The sequence below is a fragment of the Cervus elaphus genome, chromosome 18 (genome assembly GCF_910594005.1).
Source record: "Cervus elaphus chromosome 18, mCerEla1.1, whole genome shotgun sequence".
In the NCBI taxonomy this organism is placed as follows: Eukaryota; Metazoa; Chordata; class Mammalia; order Artiodactyla; family Cervidae; genus Cervus; species Cervus elaphus.
In genome coordinates this window covers 46,159,842-46,177,964 of record NC_057832.1, presented here as the reverse complement: position 1 = coordinate 46,177,964, position 18,123 = coordinate 46,159,842, and the positions used below count along the sequence as shown (strand labels likewise).

The following is an 18,123-nucleotide window of genomic DNA, read 5'->3' as shown; positions in this document are numbered from 1 at the left end:
AAAATAGAGGGACTTCGCTGGTGGTCTAGTGGTTAAGAATTTGCCTTCCAGTGCATGGGACATGTGTTCCATCCCTAGTCAGGGAGCTAAGATCCTACATGAAGTGGGGCAACTAAGCCCACATGCTTAGTTGGGCTAAGCATGCAACTGAGCCCACATGCGCTGCAAGGCAAGAGTCAGCAAGACACAATGAAGATCTTGCATAATGCAAATGAGATCCTGTGTGACCCAAGGAAGATCCCGTGTGATGCAAGGAAGATCATGCGTGACGCAAGGAGTATCTCAAACGATGCAAGGAAGATCTCGTGTGTGGCAACAAAGTGCCCATGTGCTATAAGGAAGATCCCACGAGCTGCAATTGAGACCTAACATGGCCAAATAAATAAATAAATACTTAAAAATAATTCCCCCAAACAAAATACAAATGCAATAAAGTTTTACTGTAAAACATGGGGAATTATGCCCATTATCTTGTAGCAACCTATAATGGAATATAATTTGCAAAAATATTTATTTACTACTCTGTACGTGTGAAACTAACACAATATTGTAAATCAACTACACTTCAATTTTTTAAAAAAGGTGCAGAGACAGTTCAATTGGGGAGCCATTCTTTCAACAAATGGTACTGGAAGAGCTGCCACGAAGAAATAAGTCTTGACATATATTCTATAGCACACACAAACTAACTTCAAATGGATCACAATCCTAAATGTAAGTGCTAAAGTTATAAAATTTCTGAATGAAAATAGTCGAAAAAAATCTTAGTGATCTTATGCTTGGCAAAAAGTTCCTAAATTTAATGCAAAAAACTTGGAATGTCAATATACTGAACTTAATAAAAACCATCTACCGCTTATAAGATAATGAATGAAAATGCCCCCCAAACTGAGAGAAATATATACAAAATTTATACCTGACAAAGATATTATATCTAAAAAATATAAAGAACTCTTACAACTTAAAAATGAGAAGTCAAATAACTCCATAACACTGGGCAAATTATTTGAATAGTCATGTCCACAAAGAAGATATAGGAATAAAATATAAGCACATTAAAAGGTGCTTCAACATCATTTAGTCACTGAGGGAACATAATAAAGACCACAGTGAGATACAATTGCATACCTGATAGAATGCCAATTCAGAAGACTGGTCATTTCAAGTGTTGTTTTCCAAAATAATTGTAATTCTCATCTACTTCTTATATTGTGAATATAAAATTGTAAAATTATTTTGGAAAGTAATTTGGTGGTTTCTTTGAAAGCTAAACATATACCAACTACATTATATAGAATTTCCACACGTAGGTACCAAGAAAAATAAAAGCTTATGTCCATACAAAGAGTTGTACATGAATGTTCAAAAGACTTATTTGTAAGAGACAAAAACTGAAACAACCAAAATGTCCATCAACTTTCTGTATAACCATTATAGTGGAATATTACTCAGTAATAAAGAAAGACAAATTACTGATACGCTTACCAAACTGGAAGAAGCTAAAAATATGCTAAGAAAAGGAAGCAAGAGAGAGGACATACTATATGCTTCCACTTATATACAGTTCTAGAAAATGCAAATTCTTCTGCCGTATTAGAAAACAGATGAGTGAGTGGTTGCCTTGGCAGGTGTCAAGAAAGGGAGAGAATTAAATTAAAAAGGAGCATCAGGAAACACTGGGGTGGAATGGGTATATTCATTATTTTGATGGTGGTAGTTTCACAGAAGTACACATGTATAGAAGGTCACCAAACTATACATTTTAAATATGTACAGCTTATTTTACAAAACTATATTATCAATAAAGCTCAGAAAATAAAAAGTTTAAAGAGAAAGGAGTTTGGCCTCATACTAAAGAATTCGAGTTTTCTACAGAAGACAAGACTACAGAGAACTATGCAGTTACATAGTTGTATTGCCTAAGTTATGTTGCCTGTGGGGGATTAGGAAAGTGAGTGTGCAGAAAGCATTCCAGGAAATTCTAGAAGAGGTAAGACCCCAGGTAATAGTTAGGTGAACTAGGGTAAATAGAAATAAATATAGCAAGTAAATAAAGAGAATAAGAGGGCATGAAGACTGGAGAAAGTTAACTCAAAAAGCATGCAAAGTCAAGTTAAGGGATTGGAGCTTTATATCAGCAACACAGAAGTCACTGAAGTAGAAGTGTGACAGGATCCAATTCATATTTTATAAAGATGACTTTAGCTGCTGGGTAAAGAATGCATGAGAAGGTGGCAACAAGCAGGGAGACCAGAAGGTAGGATGATGATAAAAATTCAGGAGGAAAAAAATGGAGGCTTGAACTAAAAGCTATTAAAAAGGTGAAGAGATATTTATATAATCATTATAGAAAGAAGCCCTTACACATCATCAGGTGGTCCCAGAGTTCCACTTCTTTGACTTTCATGTGAATATTGTTTAATTTATTTTCTTGTTTGTAAGATCTACAGATTACTTCTGCGTCCTCATCTGTAATTAAAGATACCTGGTTCAAAGAGGTTTTATTTTTCACTGTTAAATGAGATTATGCTTGGAAAATATTATTATTAGCATAACAACTTATGAATATTTGTTATTATTATTTTCCCTAAAATTCTATCTTCACTTGACTTTTCCATAAGCCTTTCAGGAAATATAATTGTCAGTTTAGCATTCTCACTAAACTAGTAGAATATTATATACAGCCTTAACTCATTTGATGTCATCTATTACTTACACATCACCTTGGTACTAATAGAAAAAAAAACCAATTTTTTCTAAAATTCAAGGTTGAGGTTATTATCAGTGTACTTCATATTAGTGTTTTCTAGGAAAAGCTATGTCTTTGATTTTGGTATTTTAAAAAAAAGAGAGTCCAGAGAATGGGATAGAGAGCATACATGGTAAGATGGATACTGAGAGGGCAAAGCCAAGAGCCACAGAAGAATACTCCCAGGCCTTGAAACCTAATGGAGGTTTCCCAGCTGAATATGCAAACTGCTTTGCACTGGTGACTCCATTTTTGTCTGCCATTTTCTCCTTGTTTAATCCAGAATATCTGTAGAGTATTACCCTATGCCTGACCCATGATTATATGTTGGATGCATAAAATTTGTTCCTTTAGTTTCACAGGACCACAGATGGATAGGAATTGTGTCCCAAAGGGTAAATGATGATACACTAAGAGCCTTACTCATACCTGATTTAGAAGCAGATGAGAAGACTGAGGACTTCCAAGCTGAAGCTATAACAAGATAAGGCATTAGAAGACCTTGAGATGGAGTAAATGTACATTGCATTTGAGAAGAACATGAATCTTTGGGGGCAAGAGGGCTTACATGGTCCTTGAAATAAACCCACACCCTAATCCTCAGAATCTGAAAATATGTTGTTACATGGCAAAAAGAACATTAGCAATGTAGCTAAAATTACAAACTTTACCTGAGTGGGCCCAATCTAGTCACACAAAGCCTTAAAACAGCGATATTCCTCTAACCGGAGGCAGAAAAAGGCAGCATAAGAGAGAGACCTCTAGAGAGGGTCTGAGTCTGACCGGGACTCAATAGCGCACTGCTATTAACATGGGGCAGGGCAGGGCAGTCCTGGAACCACAAGGAACAGAATTCTCCTGTTTGTCTGAATGAATTTGAAAGTGGATTCTTCACCAGAGCCCAGGCAGCTGATGCACTGATTTTGAACTTTTTAGATCCTAAGCAAAGAATCCAGCTGAAATACTTTGTGCCTGGACTTCTGATTTATGGAAATCACATGATAAATTTGAATTTTTTATGATAAATTTGAATTATTTTAAGCTGCTTTAAAAAAACATGTAAAATTAAGAAACTCTTTAAACATTCTTTCAAAATAGGTTAAATTTATCGAATACTCTCTAAGGGATCACCCTGTTTGTCACTAGCTCTTTTCCTTTTTTACTTGACTATTGAACTTATAATTTTGTCTTCTCCTTTCCCCAAAACCTATTTTAGGGCACAAAGAATGCCCTAACCAGATTGCTCTAAGCCAACAGTTCCAGTTGAGAGGCCACTTCTCATCACTTTTTCCAGATGTCACTTTTCACTTAGCTTCAGATATTTTGAAATGTCTTGGAATATTGATTCATAGGGTCCTTTTGCATGTTTCTATTTCTTTCTCTTTTTGTTAAATTACTACTTTCTTTCTTTTTATCTACCAGCTATCATTGTTACATCATTGTAGCTCCTCTGTCAGTGTGTGGCTTTTTTAATGTCATCCTGACCAGAAGTCCCAAGATTCATATTTAGAAGTACTTTTCACAACATTCCAAACACTCAAAAAAATTTTTTTTAGCTACCCTCTTGTTGATGGTCTTAATACACAGAGTAAAATGAAGATTTGGACTATTTCCCATGAAAACATACTCTCAGAACAAGTGCAATTCAATTTTATTCATTTACATAACTTAATGGCATTATTAAGCAACTATCCACTGCCTGGTATACAGTTTTTGAATAAAAAGATCGGTGCATACTTTTGTTCCCTTTGAATAACAAGTATGAGATTGCTAATCCTCACAATTGTTTCCCTGCTTTCCCTCAATTAATGACTGAATATGTATCTACAAATCCATTTCAATGGGTTCATCAAATACTATATTAAAAGTAGGTTCTGTATTATACATACATGCAAGTGTGAAACATGTATAAACAGTTACCATTAATGGCACTCTCTTACCACAAAGCTGCCAGAAAAAGAGTTCTAGATTGCTGCCAAATTCTTCCTTTAATACATTGGAAATAATTACTTACTGATACAATAAAGTTGGCCTTGAGAACAAAACTCCCAAAAGGAGGAGTCATTTAACATCAAATCTCATTAAATGACCTCCCCAAGTAAGTAAATAAATAAGTGTTAGTCGCTCAGTCGTGCCTGACTCTTTGCGACCCCATGGACTACAGCCCACCAGGCTCCTGTGTCCATGAGATTTTCCAAGCAAGGATACTGGAGTGGGTTGCCATTTCCTTCTCCAGGGGATCTTCCAATCCAGGAATTGAACCCGGGTCTCCTGTACTGCAGGCAGATTCTTTACCAACTGAGCTACAAGAGAAGCCCAAGTTCTTATTAAAAATAGCAGTTCAGTTCACTCACTCAGTCATGTACAACTCTTTGTGACCCCATGGACTGCAGCACACCAGGCTTCCCTGTCCATCACCAACTCCCAGAGCCAGGGAAGACAGCAATTTAGATACAAGTTGAGGCTTGCAAAAATCATAAGCATCCAACCAGTTATCGTCTTAAAAGCATTCATTTTCCAAATCTCTTACCTGGATGATGCAGCTTTGAAAGTAATTTCTGGCTACTGGGGCCTAGAAACACGGTGTGGAATGCACAAATCCAACTGCTGCAAGGCAATGAGATGAACACTCTCCTTCTTAGAAAGTTGACTTATACATTTGAAATGAAAGTGAACTAAATTCTATTCTAAATTCTTAAAAATTAATGCTCGTCCAGTATTGTATGTTTACATTCAGGCTTGACATTATGAAACTTGGGTTCAACAGACAAAAACTTAGAAAACACTCCTCAGACAACACTTAAGGGTTTCACAAATATTTATTTCTTTATCCTCTAAGTTGAACTAAATAGAAATTATACATAATGGTACAAATTATGCAGTGTACATTGGCAGATCCATGTGACAGTCAAAGAGACCCATTGTCAGTGGTCTTTGCAGCTTGCCACCTTGTGGTAATAAGTCTCATAGCTTATCATCAGTGAGAAGAAACGATATGGCACATGCTGTTATGGATGCAGGCAAGCAAATAAAAGGAAGTCATATAGACAAAAATACCCCAGTACAGTCCTCCAGCTTATAACTAAGCCATTTAAATACAAACAGAACACACTCAGTTTATAATGAAAGCCAAAAGATAATGCTATCTTCCCAAGAAAAATAAACGTACCAGCTTAAATAACATACTACAGTCAAAAGTGTTCATTGGAAATCGATTATTTATATCTGATTCAAATGCAACAGTTGTTGGCCTGAAAAATGAATACTGTTTTTGAAGAAGTAATTCAATGTGATTCTCTGTGGTAAGAAAAAGAACATCAACTCCTTACTGTCATTATGACTGTGGCACTTTTTCCTGGGATCTCAAATACCTATTCAAGACTAGGTAATATTTTTAATATTTTAATGTATCTGTCAAGCTGAAAACAATGCATTTTAAGGACAACAGCTGCTGTGTTTGATTCATGCTTAACACAAGCACTCAAAATGATTTACTGTATTTTACAAATGTTCATAATCACTATGAGGATTTACAAAACCCTATACCCTATAGTAAATATTAAACACTCGATAAAAATCTCCTAAGTATTTAACTAACTTTAGGAAGGAAAAAAGACTCTAATATATACATATATACATATATATGTATATAGAATTGCCACTTACTTAGCAGGCATAGACTTTCTGTTCCCTTTTTTTCTAGAGCTCGTATTAGAGTTTACTTCTATTTTTAATCTCTGTTTCTCCAAATTCATAAATTTGCACTGAAATATTCAGTAATAAACACAAAAGAAAACATTAATATAAAAGACTAGATGTGTAAGAGACCTCGCAAATCATAAAGTAAATTCCATTCAAGTTATAGTCCTTCTAGCTAACAAATCTCCATCTTTAGCTTAACCGGTGACACAGGACTGAAAACTGAGGTGCACATGACTTTATGCCAAAGCTCCTTCTATTCACAGGTCCTCTCCCTTCCCAGAGAATGCCACAGAGGACGTCTGAAGAAGCAGGAGACTGGCTTACATGGAGATGTCCCTTAGGATGAGTGGCTATGCTTCTTTCTCACCTCTGTGTTCCCAGAGGGCATGATGTCTGGGGAAAATGTGCGGGGGTCAAGGTAGGTGACTGAGTATGTGTCCTTCCTGAGTGGGCATACAGAGGATCAATTCACTTGTGATTTTCCAAGTTTGCACATTTCTCAAAGGAGATTCTACATTTGATTTCTAATGCCAAACAGAACAAAAGGCTGAATGTGTTCTGTGGTATGTTTCAGATTCTCAAGAAGGACAGGACAGCATAGGTTGTTGGTTTGTCTTTTGAGAAGGCAGTATCTTAAAAGAGTGTGAGTGTGTGTGAGTGTGTGAGTGTGTGTGTGTGTGAGTGTGTGTGTGTGTGTGTGTGTGTGTGTGTGTGAGACAGTATACCTGCACTCATGTATGGGGGAGAATACAGGAAGGAAAAAAGGGTGGGAGACAGACAGAAAGTAAGAAGATGGAAAAATAAGTATATATGAAATTTAGTCCTCTCCCTAAATTGTGAACTTGTGTCCTCAAAATTTTCTTATCAGGCTTCTATCAGCATTTTAAAAAGTTTTTTTTGGTCTTATTAAAATAATCATCTCATTTTAGTTGAAACAGATTGTAGAGTCATTTAATTCTTAAGAGTTACATAACAGAAAAGTTATTTTCCTCAGTTTTATTTCTTCAGCTACAAAATATTTTACTTTACTATTAACATCACTGCTCTCATTAACTGCTTTTGGGTGTGTTATTGAGATGAAAGTGATAGCCACTTATACTGTACCTGCCTTACTTTAAAAAAAAAAAATGAATACAGGAGAAAATCCTACTTTCCCTTCTCTTGTGTTAATAGAACAATATTTTCAGTGGTGCTTTGCCTTATCTGTTCACTTTGAGTACTGCAGACACAACCTTTGCTAAGGACCCTCAGATCTGGGGTTATGGTTCTCTTTCTCCACCCTGGGTAGGCCTTTATTGAAACACGCACAGCTTTTCGTTAATACTGAAATGGACAGTAATGACCTCCAGTGGATTTTTAGGTAAATAACAACTGTGCATTTCAGAGAATGTTAATTTCTAATATATTTGTTTCCTTTAGGACTTTTGGAGCTTGGCAACTTATTTAATGAACTTTCCAAACTTTCTCAAATTTATTAATTCTTGAATGAAATTGCAAACCATCACATTATCAACTATAGCCTCTAAGCTAATTTTGAAAACTGAGAATAATGTCATTCAAACTTAAATTTAAATAAATATTCATAATTATTTATGTGTAATTCACTTGCATTCAGTTTTAGTTAAATGAAAACTCTTGGAATTTCATACTTTAGAAAATTAACAGCTAAATAAAATAAGAGAAAAAACTTCAGGAAATAATCATTTTCAAATATAAAAACCTCTGATAATATTTATAAGAAACAAGTAAAGATGCTCTAAATATCATGGTAGTTAATTGAACCTCATGAAACAACTTTCCTATTTAATATAAAATTAAAAGGAAATATTGATATCTGAGTGCAGAATATTTTACTTTTTTAAAAATAAAACATGTTTCTTGGAATAGCTTTTAGATTTCTGGGAAGATTATTTTTTTAAATAATCTTTACAATTTAAGTTTTAATAGGGCTTCAGTGCTTTAATACCTTCATTTTTGGTTTGTGAGGTAATAAATTATTCATAAGCATTATCTTATAAGAATCACATTTTTACTTTAGTTTTTTTTTTTTTTTCCTGAAAATGACCTAGATGTGATGATTGAAAAACTGGTTCTAAATCTTTACTGGACGATCCATAGAATTAAAAAAAGAAGTGAGAATATACATTTTCTACCACAAGAGGGCAGCAAAAATGTTTTCTGTCACTCCATCTGTCGACATTCTTTGCTGTCTTTGAGATGTTATATTAACTTTCTTCTTTCTGCCCTGGAGTGAAATTCAAAGAATGTGTTTTCCTTCTGAAACAGACTATTGTGAATGTGGTTTATTATTGAACGTTTTAGGAAGGACACAAGCCTCAAAGTGACCACAATTTTTCTTTCATAGTTTACAATTATTACAACAGACCTGCTTCATAAAGCTCATGGCTTAGACACAACACTACTACGTTAATTCTTAAAAGAGTACAGATGGTTCACATGAGAATGTTAAAGTATGTGATAATCTACATATTTTACACTGTGGTGGAAAGGCAAAATTCATAAAGATTAAAACATTTATTTTTGCCATGATTATGAAAATATCTAATTTTTCAGCAATATTGCATTAATCTTAAGAGTAAAATAATAACTGCCATGGAAAAGCAGCCAACTACTCAAAGCTACAGCTATGGTCATCTTTTGATAAACAGAATGTGAAATCATTGAGCAATCCACGGTTTTGAAAAAAATTAGTTAATTTTATGTGAGGTTAACCTGTCAAATGAGTATATAGAACAATTTATGATATCACCTCTATAGTCCTTTCTATATTACAGAAAACTCTTTTTAAGTAATGCAAAGAAAGTATATGGTTTCTCTCTCTTTTTTTTTTTTAGTTTCTAAATATAAATTTTTCAGAAGCCAGTAGAAGGTTTCACCCCATCAGGAGTTCAGAGCGTGCCTCGGCAGGCGATAGTGCTCAGTTTTGGGACGGAGCTTCTTTTCCTGTGGGTTGGCATACTTCCACTTGGATGGGGACATTTTAAGCTTTTTCCTCTTCTTATCTGTGCACCACACCTTTTCACAGTATTCTTCCACTCTCTGGAAGTTGCTATAACCAATCAGCTGCAAGAATTCCTTGTACCATGGCTTTGTCCCACGTGGGATGATGCTCTGAGCTGGACAAGGCATCTTATGAAGCCTATCCTCTTCAAAGTCTTTGTTAAACATCTCCTCCACTCTCTCCTCTTCCACTACCTCCAGGGTGATTTTACGGACTGTATGAACAAAACTATGCTCTACTGTCTGGCAAAAATAGGTCCCAGCATCCATTCTGCGTACTCTTAGGAAGAGTAAACCGAGGTCCATCTTAACCACTCTATCATCTGTCTTCACCTGCACAAGAACAAGAAAATCAAAGGCACTGAAGTATTATCCAGGAAATAGAATACCAGCTTACACCTTTCCACTATCTAGAATTTTTTTTTTTAATTTTTGCAATCATATGATGAAATCCTATGTCATATATACATAATTATATATTATACAAATATTATATAATGAATATATTAACTATATGTTAACTATATAATATATTATATACACACTGGGTCACTTCAATCATGTCTGACTTCTTTGAGACCCTATGGAATGTAGCTCACCAGACTCCTCTGTCCAGGATTCTCCAGGCAAGAATACTGGAGTGGGTTGCCATACTCCTCCAGGGGATCTTCCTGACCCAGGGATCAAATCTGCCTCTCTTTTGTCTCTTGCATTGGCAGGTGGGTTCTTTACCACTAGCACATCTGGGAAGCCCATAATATACTATATAAATGTATATAACTTATGTTAATATTTTATTTACATATTCATATTTTAATACATACATGTTTATTTTATATTATATTTATATTATTATGCTATATATATATAGGAGAAAGAGGCTAAGTAATTACATTAGGTGTGTGTGCATATATGAACATGTGTATCTGTGCACACATGTGTTTGTCCTAAACTTATTTATATTGAGATCACTTCATGTCAAAGACTTAGAGGTAATTTTACATCAGTATTGTTAAGAGCAAACTGAGAGGGCTTTTCCCCTAACGATTGCCACTACCCATTAGAAAAAACATCCAGTTCAGTATAGCAGTCAAGTTATGAGTGAAATGAAGATCTGTCAAATATAATTTTTTAATGGCAGAATAAATGCAATTTCTCACATTATTAGCTCAGAGGTTCTTATGTTTCCCAGATCACACTGATCAATCTATGAGGCCCTGTGTTGGGAGAGCTGTGATACCCACACTCTCTCTTTTTTGATAAAAAAGAATCTATCCATTCATTAACTCAGTGAACACTTCCTACAATTCTACCAGGCTGTCCATTTAACAGACTAAAGAACAAACTACAAAAGTCCAGACTCTGCTCTGAAGAACCTCACAGGTCTAGTAAATATTAAGTCTGCATATACCTTCAGTACTCAACTATTTTCTTTTCATGTTTGTGGCATAATAAATTACACACATTATTTCTATCGGTAAGTAATTATAATTCAGGGTAAGAAGGACACAGTAAGGCTTTCAGTAAATAGCTAATATTTTACCACTAATAGCTGAACTAGTGAGTGAGTGATTCGACTTTAGACAAAGCTAGACTCAAACACTGGCACCTCTGTCTACTAACTGTGTGGTCTAGGGGCACTGATGTATATTTTCTGTGTTCATTTTCTCTGTAAAAATGGAAGTAATAATTCTAATGTAACTTGAAGGATTGCTGTGAAGTTTAAATAACAGTGAGAATACTGTGTACAGAGCTATGAATACTTACCTTTACCTTTCCTGTATACAGATATACTGTATTATGGGTTTCACTCCAGATGACCACAATCAAAGAGCATATCACAATAAATGAGTCACAGAAATTTTTGGTTTCCCAGTGCATATACAATTTATGTTTCTACTATACTATTGTCTATTAAGTGTGCAATAGTGTTATGTCTAAAAAACAATGGATATACCTTAATTAAAAGCACTGTTAAAAAAGTCAACTGTCATCTGAGTCTTCAAAGAACTATTAATCTTTTTGCAATATCAAATATTACTGATCACAGATCATAATGTTAGGCAGTTAGAATAGGAAAAAGGAGTCCAGAATGGCGGTGGCTGAAAGACAAGCAAGGGAAAAGCCCGTGAAAACAGAACAAAGGAAGGTCCGAGGACAGGCGTGAGGACCTCAGGCAGAACAAACAGCACTCCTGGCTAGCCCAATTAACATAAGGCAGGCCCGGGAGGAGGAGAAAAAACATAAAAAGGGGAGCCAAAGGGCCAGGGGTCACTCTCTCTCTCACTCTTCCTCTCTCTCTCTCGCTCTTCTCTTCATGTCTCTTGGGTTGGCATGCCCTCATGCCTTGAGGATTTATTTTCCTTTATTTTCTAAATAAAGCTGAGCTGTAACACGGAGCTGTAACACTGATCTGTCCGAGAGCTGTGACATGGTCTGTCTGAGAGCTGTGACACGGTCGGTTCGAGGGCTTTAACACTGGTCCATCACTTCAAATTTGTGTTGTGAGGAGACAGAACCGAGGAAATTACACACTGTCCCGACAGTAACAAATACAATAACAACGAAAAGTTGGAAATAGGGTGAGAATTATCAAAAGGTGACACAAAGTGAGCAAAGGCTGTTGGACAAATGATGCCGATAGACTTGCTCCACACGGCACTACCACAAAGCTTCAAATTGTAAACAACACAATATCTACATAATAGTAACAAAGCAAAGTCCAATAAAATGGACGCCTCTCCATTGCATTAGCTAAAAACAAACTAGTATGTGTTTTCTAATGGCCTAAGATCCTATTACCACGGGAGAAAGGTGATTTGCAATACACTGGCTGACTTCCCCTTTGAGAACAGACCAAAAAAACACATTAACCTTTGCCAATACTAGAGGGGCATGCAAAGTCCCCCTACCGCTTTGGCAGGAAAGGCCATTACCACAAGCACAGTTTTTGTTCCAGTGTTAGGGCAAGACCTGCCAGGCTCAGCTCTCTCGGGGCTTAATCAGTTTGGGCACAGCTAAGTTGCAGTGGTACTCCTCATGTGCGATTACTCCTGTGTGGCCATTTATATAATCTGTGAATAATGTAACAAATGGTATTAGTTGTATAGTAAGAAACTATAGGACTTCCCTGGTGGCTCAGTCGTGAAGAACCTGCCTGCCAATGCAGAAGACACAGGTTCAATCCCTGGGTCAGGAAGATCCCCTGGAGAAGGAAACGGCAATCCACTCCAGTATTCTTGCCTGGGAGAATCCCATGGACAGAGGAGCCTGGCGGGCTACAGTTCATGGGGTCGCAAAGAGTTACGTGACTTAGCAAGTAAGCAACAACAAAAGAGATTGCAAGCCAAATAGGGATGTTAATGATAAATTACAAGGCTCCCAGCCGTTATTCTTTTCAGCCATGCAACGTCAATTATTCAGCAGCTTCATAGTGACACAGGTGATAAAAGGGGCTCCTGGAATCCTTCACAGCGGCTCCCTTGACATGTCAGGACCATGTCCTCGTGGACAGACATGATAGCCATTAACTTAGGAAGTTCTCCAGTGATGAGACAGGAAGAGCCCTCAAACCAAACCATTTCCACTATATAGAAACTTTTTGTTATCCTTGAGAATGTATCTTTTTCATCTGCCACAGAAAATAACTCAAAGGACTCTGTGCCACTCTGTTCATCTTCCCCAGTCCTCTTGGCAGTCTTCTTCACCACTAGCTTTTTCCACAAATTCATGACCTATGTAACCTAGCTGTGACCACACCATGCCTCTGAAAATTAAAAAAAAAACTGTCTCTGAAACACATCCTCCACTGCTTTTAAATTAGTGGCTTCCTTGGACACAGATGGACTTGACTCCTTAACTGTCTTTTGTTCTGTGTAGTACTTGCCATTATACTGGTTCTCTCCTTGGTCTTTCTGTTGATTTTTTTTTTCCTTCAGAGGCATACGCCTCTGTCCTTCCTTTATCTCACATTTTACTTGCATCTGTTGATAATTCTTCTATTTTCTCATTTTGAGCAACTTTCCTAAGATGGTTCATCTTACACATTATTATTTTGTGTTTCTTATTATTTATAAAAGACTGACCAGGACTAAGTATATGACAATTTACTAACTACAGTTCAGTGTCTTTCCACTCAAACTGCACTCCCCTCCCACTTATTAAATTCTCTCTTTCTGACCATATCATCATTTTTGAACCTACCCTCAACTGCTAATCATTTGTATTTCACTATCATTGTTTTATCTGTATATCAAATAGATCAAAGTCTTACCAACATTTCTTTAGTGCTGACCAGCATAAACATCCCTTCCATTTCCCTATTTTTACTACATGTTAGACTCTCCTATTTCATGACTGTTTTTTTTTTTTTTGACCTTATCTCATGGCAGTCACCCGCCAAATCCTTCTTTCTGTTCCTGATTTCATGCCCAACTTGATTCTGTTTCAGGTCCTGAAGGGACTCCCATACAACTGGCTCCTTCTCATCCCAAAGAATGAACTAAATGTCACCTCTTCAGGGCTCTTTAACAACCCCAAAGGATGTTAAAGATGATATTCTCCTATAAGGGAGATTGATATTAAGGGATATGATATTCTCCCTAATATCATCATTTCACCTACTACCATTTATACATTGGAGCCTGCAATATTACTTGCAAATACATAATAGTCCCGTAACGAGTTTTCTTTAGACTGGTATCTTTCCCCTTTATTTGAACATATGGGTGGGTGGTGGTTTAGTTACTAAGTCATGTCCGAATCTTGAACCCCCTAGACTATAGCCTACCAGGCTCCTCTGTCCATGAGGACCATTTAACTCTTCAAAGTTCATTCCCTTTTGTAACATTCCTGACTGAGAACTTATTCAGACTTTATTGTGTGTCTGGCAGCTCATACAGTAAAGAATCTGCCTGCAATGAAGGAGGCCTGGGTTTGATGCTGGGTCGGAAAGATCCCCTGGAGAAGGGAATGGCAACCCACTTCAGTGTCCTTGCCTGGAGAATTCCATGGACAGAGAAGTCTGGTGGGCTACTATAGTCCATGGGGCCATGAAGAGTTGGAAATGACTGAGCAGCTAAACGCATTGTCTGAGCAGATAAGAATTGCTCAGTTAACTAGATGTTACCTTTCTAACTCTCTATACCAAAACAGCTTCATGTGGTGTTTCTCACTAGGGTTGTTAGAAGAGGTAGATTTCGGGAGATGAGTGAATTTTCTAGAAGGATTTCTCAATGTATTTATTTTTATGATAATCAATATAAATTAACAAACTATATGGGATCATTTGGAATATCAACCTTCTGGTGAATGTTTGTGTTTATCATTGATTCTGAGCCATTTTCAGTGCTTGAACAGTTTCCAGCTGCTGAGAACAAAAATGGATTTAATATGTTAATGATACATTCCAGCCAAATGAAAACCAAACAACACCCCTATGTACCAATGCACATAAAAAATTCTGAAGTCACTTGAGAAAAGTGTGGGGGACTGAGTCATCATAAGGCACAAAGCGCTATGGATAGATGTTTTACACACGCACACACGCGGTAGCCTGTATCCCATAATATGTTCATGGAGATACCTTATTTCAGTGGAAAAAAAAATCATTACATCAACTAAACATTTAAATGATGCCTATGTTTGTTTATATTTAATTTGTAAATTTATCTTCATTCTATATTTGAATGAAAGCTATAAGCATAAAGAATGCATTTCCTATTTCAGTCTTGTGAATATTTAATAAACATTATAAGCCATGGTAGTAGCCCAAGAAAATGTTGTACTGTTAAGGGCGGGCGGTGGTGGGGGGAAACCTATACAATCCTAGAATCGAATCTTTCCACGCCTCACAACTCCTGCTGCTCTTGGCCTCTGTACTGCCTCTTTACTTCCCACTCCTAGGTCTTATTCTGGTCTTAGTGTTTCTTTCTTTCCATTAGTTGAACTCCTTTCTGTTGTTCACCCATCCATTAAAAAAATTTCTCTCTAGGCTTAAGTTTTCCCTTCTTAAATGAATACTCTCTTCACAGCCCATGTAGAGCTGTCTCTTTATAACTCAATAACATTCACATTTGTAGCATACAAGCTGGTATTTTTATTCTTCTTCAAATTATTTTTCTATACAATTTTTCTCTCTTTAACCGTATTATAAATTTCAAAAGGGCAAACGCCTATATCTTAATCATTCCAAACATTTTTGAGTGCTCAGAACATGTGAAAAATGAAGTCATACTAATTAGTTCATAGTGTACAAATGTACAAGGCAATAGGGGTTACCAGTAAAGATAAATCCAAAAGGTATTCACTTTTTTAGGTTAAGTTCAATAAGGATTTGGATAGACAGGAAGCAAGCATGGTTTCTGGAACAGCTAGCAACTAATTAAGAAAGCTATGCTCCACAGATACAATAGGAGAAACAGTTCCAGGACACAGTCTTTTCCTGAAAAGAATCTGAATACAAACATTATCACAAATATGATCCTTTGTCCCCTTCCTACCACACTTCTTATGAGAATGAATAATATGTGAGAAAACATGAAAGTCATGTAGTTTAGTTTCTGGCATATAGCAAGCAGTCTATGAAAGTGTTTTAAAATAAAACAAAAAAGCAAAAATATAAATAAATAAAAATATTTCATTACTGAATCAGAAGTATTTTTATGGGCTTTTTTCCCAATTCTGATATAAAAATCAAATGTTTCTTTCATAATCAAACCCAAGGTTGAGAAACAGTTCATTATGTATCCATAAAGTCCAGACTGGTTAAAAAATATAGAAGCACAACAATTCCAATGGGAAAGTCCTACACCATTTATGTGCATGTTATAGATGGTGCCTGTCTCACAAGTGTGGTCTCCACTCCTGGTTAAGTGAATCATAAATTCAGGAATAAAAGATGTTTGAACTCTTGAGTCTGTACACTACTGTTACTAATCTTGTAACTGTACACTATGTAGGTTAAATTGCTCTGAAAGTTAAATATATCTTCCATGGCCTACAAATACCTAAAAATTTAAAAAAAATGGCTTAGAAATTTGTATTTGAAGTCTTTCCACGACTTAATCTTTTCACTTTTGTTAACATGGGTACCTTCAACAATCATATCTTGATTACAGAATTGTTTTTTATTCAGCTCTGCTGTCTGCAGACCAGATTTTCTTGGTCAAGAAGATGGTACATAATACATCATTTTATCAAATATTCTCATAGAAAATCTATAAAAACACAAAATTTCTTACTGAAAATGGTTTTAATATTGTTAGCTATAAAGATTGATTCAATATGTTTCATAATGTTGGATAAAAGAAGTAATTGAACAAAGAACTCTGCACATCTGGTAGCTGGTCAGGAAGAAGCAGTGATTTCCATGTGTTTCAACCATATGGTTCCATACTTTTTATAGGAAACGGATAGACAAAGGCCTTGAAATGGTTTAGTTCAGAATATATTTAACAATGAAATCAGTTTTAGTCGAGTGATAAAGACCACAGTTTATATATTTATTTGTTTATCTGGCCTGCCTTCAATACAAAATAAATTCATTTGACTTACAGAAAATATATGATTTGCAATAATATAAACAAAAAATTTTCCTTTTGTTAAAAACACTTTCCAGTGTGAACTTGCTATATGATAGAGATGATTCCCTAATATAGATAGGATGAATTACTTAGTAACTCATTTGGAGAAACCTATTATACTGTACAAAGAACAAATAAAGTTGTATTTATATTTCAGATTAATTAAAGACCCAAATGGAGAAACCTTGAATCTAATACAAGAAGATGCTGAGAAGAAAGTTATTATAAATAAGAACGCCATTCTGTGAAAAACTGTATTCATGATATCAGCTATATAAAAGAAGCTTGAATATTTATACTCAATAATGAAATAATGTAAATAGAAGATGCAAAGAACTCTTGAAAGCCAACAAAGGGAAGTAAAAAGTGGAATGGAAAAAGTCTATGAATAAGTAATTCGAAAAAGAGAAACTCAAGTATTTTATAAGTATGCAATGTCAACGTTCAACCTTACTAGTAATTTTAAAAATGCAAATTTAAACAAAATACTACATTGTACCCAGAAGAAAGGCAAAAGTTAGGAAATACCAAATATAGGTGAGGATATGGGCAAATGGGAACCCACATGAACTGCTTTGAGAGTGCAGATGGTACGTTAATTCTGGAAAGCAAGCTGACAATAGTTACCAAAATGAAGGATGTTGACAGATAATAATTTAAAAATTTGCACTCAGATTTATAAGGGGTTACCTAGAGAGATGACTATTAAAGATGTGGTACTGGGAATTAATGACAATTGGTCTACTTGTAGGGGGATGCATCAATTAGGAGCAATGAATGCATTCTGTGACATAAGCAGTTGTCAGAAACAATGAAACAGAGACATACATAGAACAGTGATAAACCATACAAACATAGTGCTGAGTTTAAAAAGTAGAAGCAGAATAACAGCTGTAACAAAATACATGTATTTTCACAGCTCACATATACTAAAAATGTTATATACCTGCTCAATATACAAATGCAATGTTGGACTTATTCCAGTCCTTGCAGTGGATGCATATGGAGAAGCAAGGATGAAAGTGGAGAAAAAGTCAAACATGAGAGGAGATTTGTGTGGACTGATGA

At 35.7% G+C, this 18,123-nt stretch overlaps 1 protein-coding gene across 1 annotated transcript in view; it reads right to left on the bottom strand.

Moving 5' to 3' along the window:
* Positions 1 to 5,549: 5,549 nt before the first annotated feature.
* Positions 5,550 to 18,123, bottom strand: part of SEMA3E (semaphorin 3E) — a 280,371-nt gene continuing 267,797 nt past the window's right edge. The window contains exon 17 of the mRNA XM_043873243.1: positions 5,550 to 9,805. Within this exon, the coding sequence (XP_043729178.1) occupies positions 9,353 to 9,805 (453 nt within the window). The 3' untranslated portion in view covers positions 5,550 to 9,352. The remainder of the gene's footprint in view (positions 9,806 to 18,123) is intronic.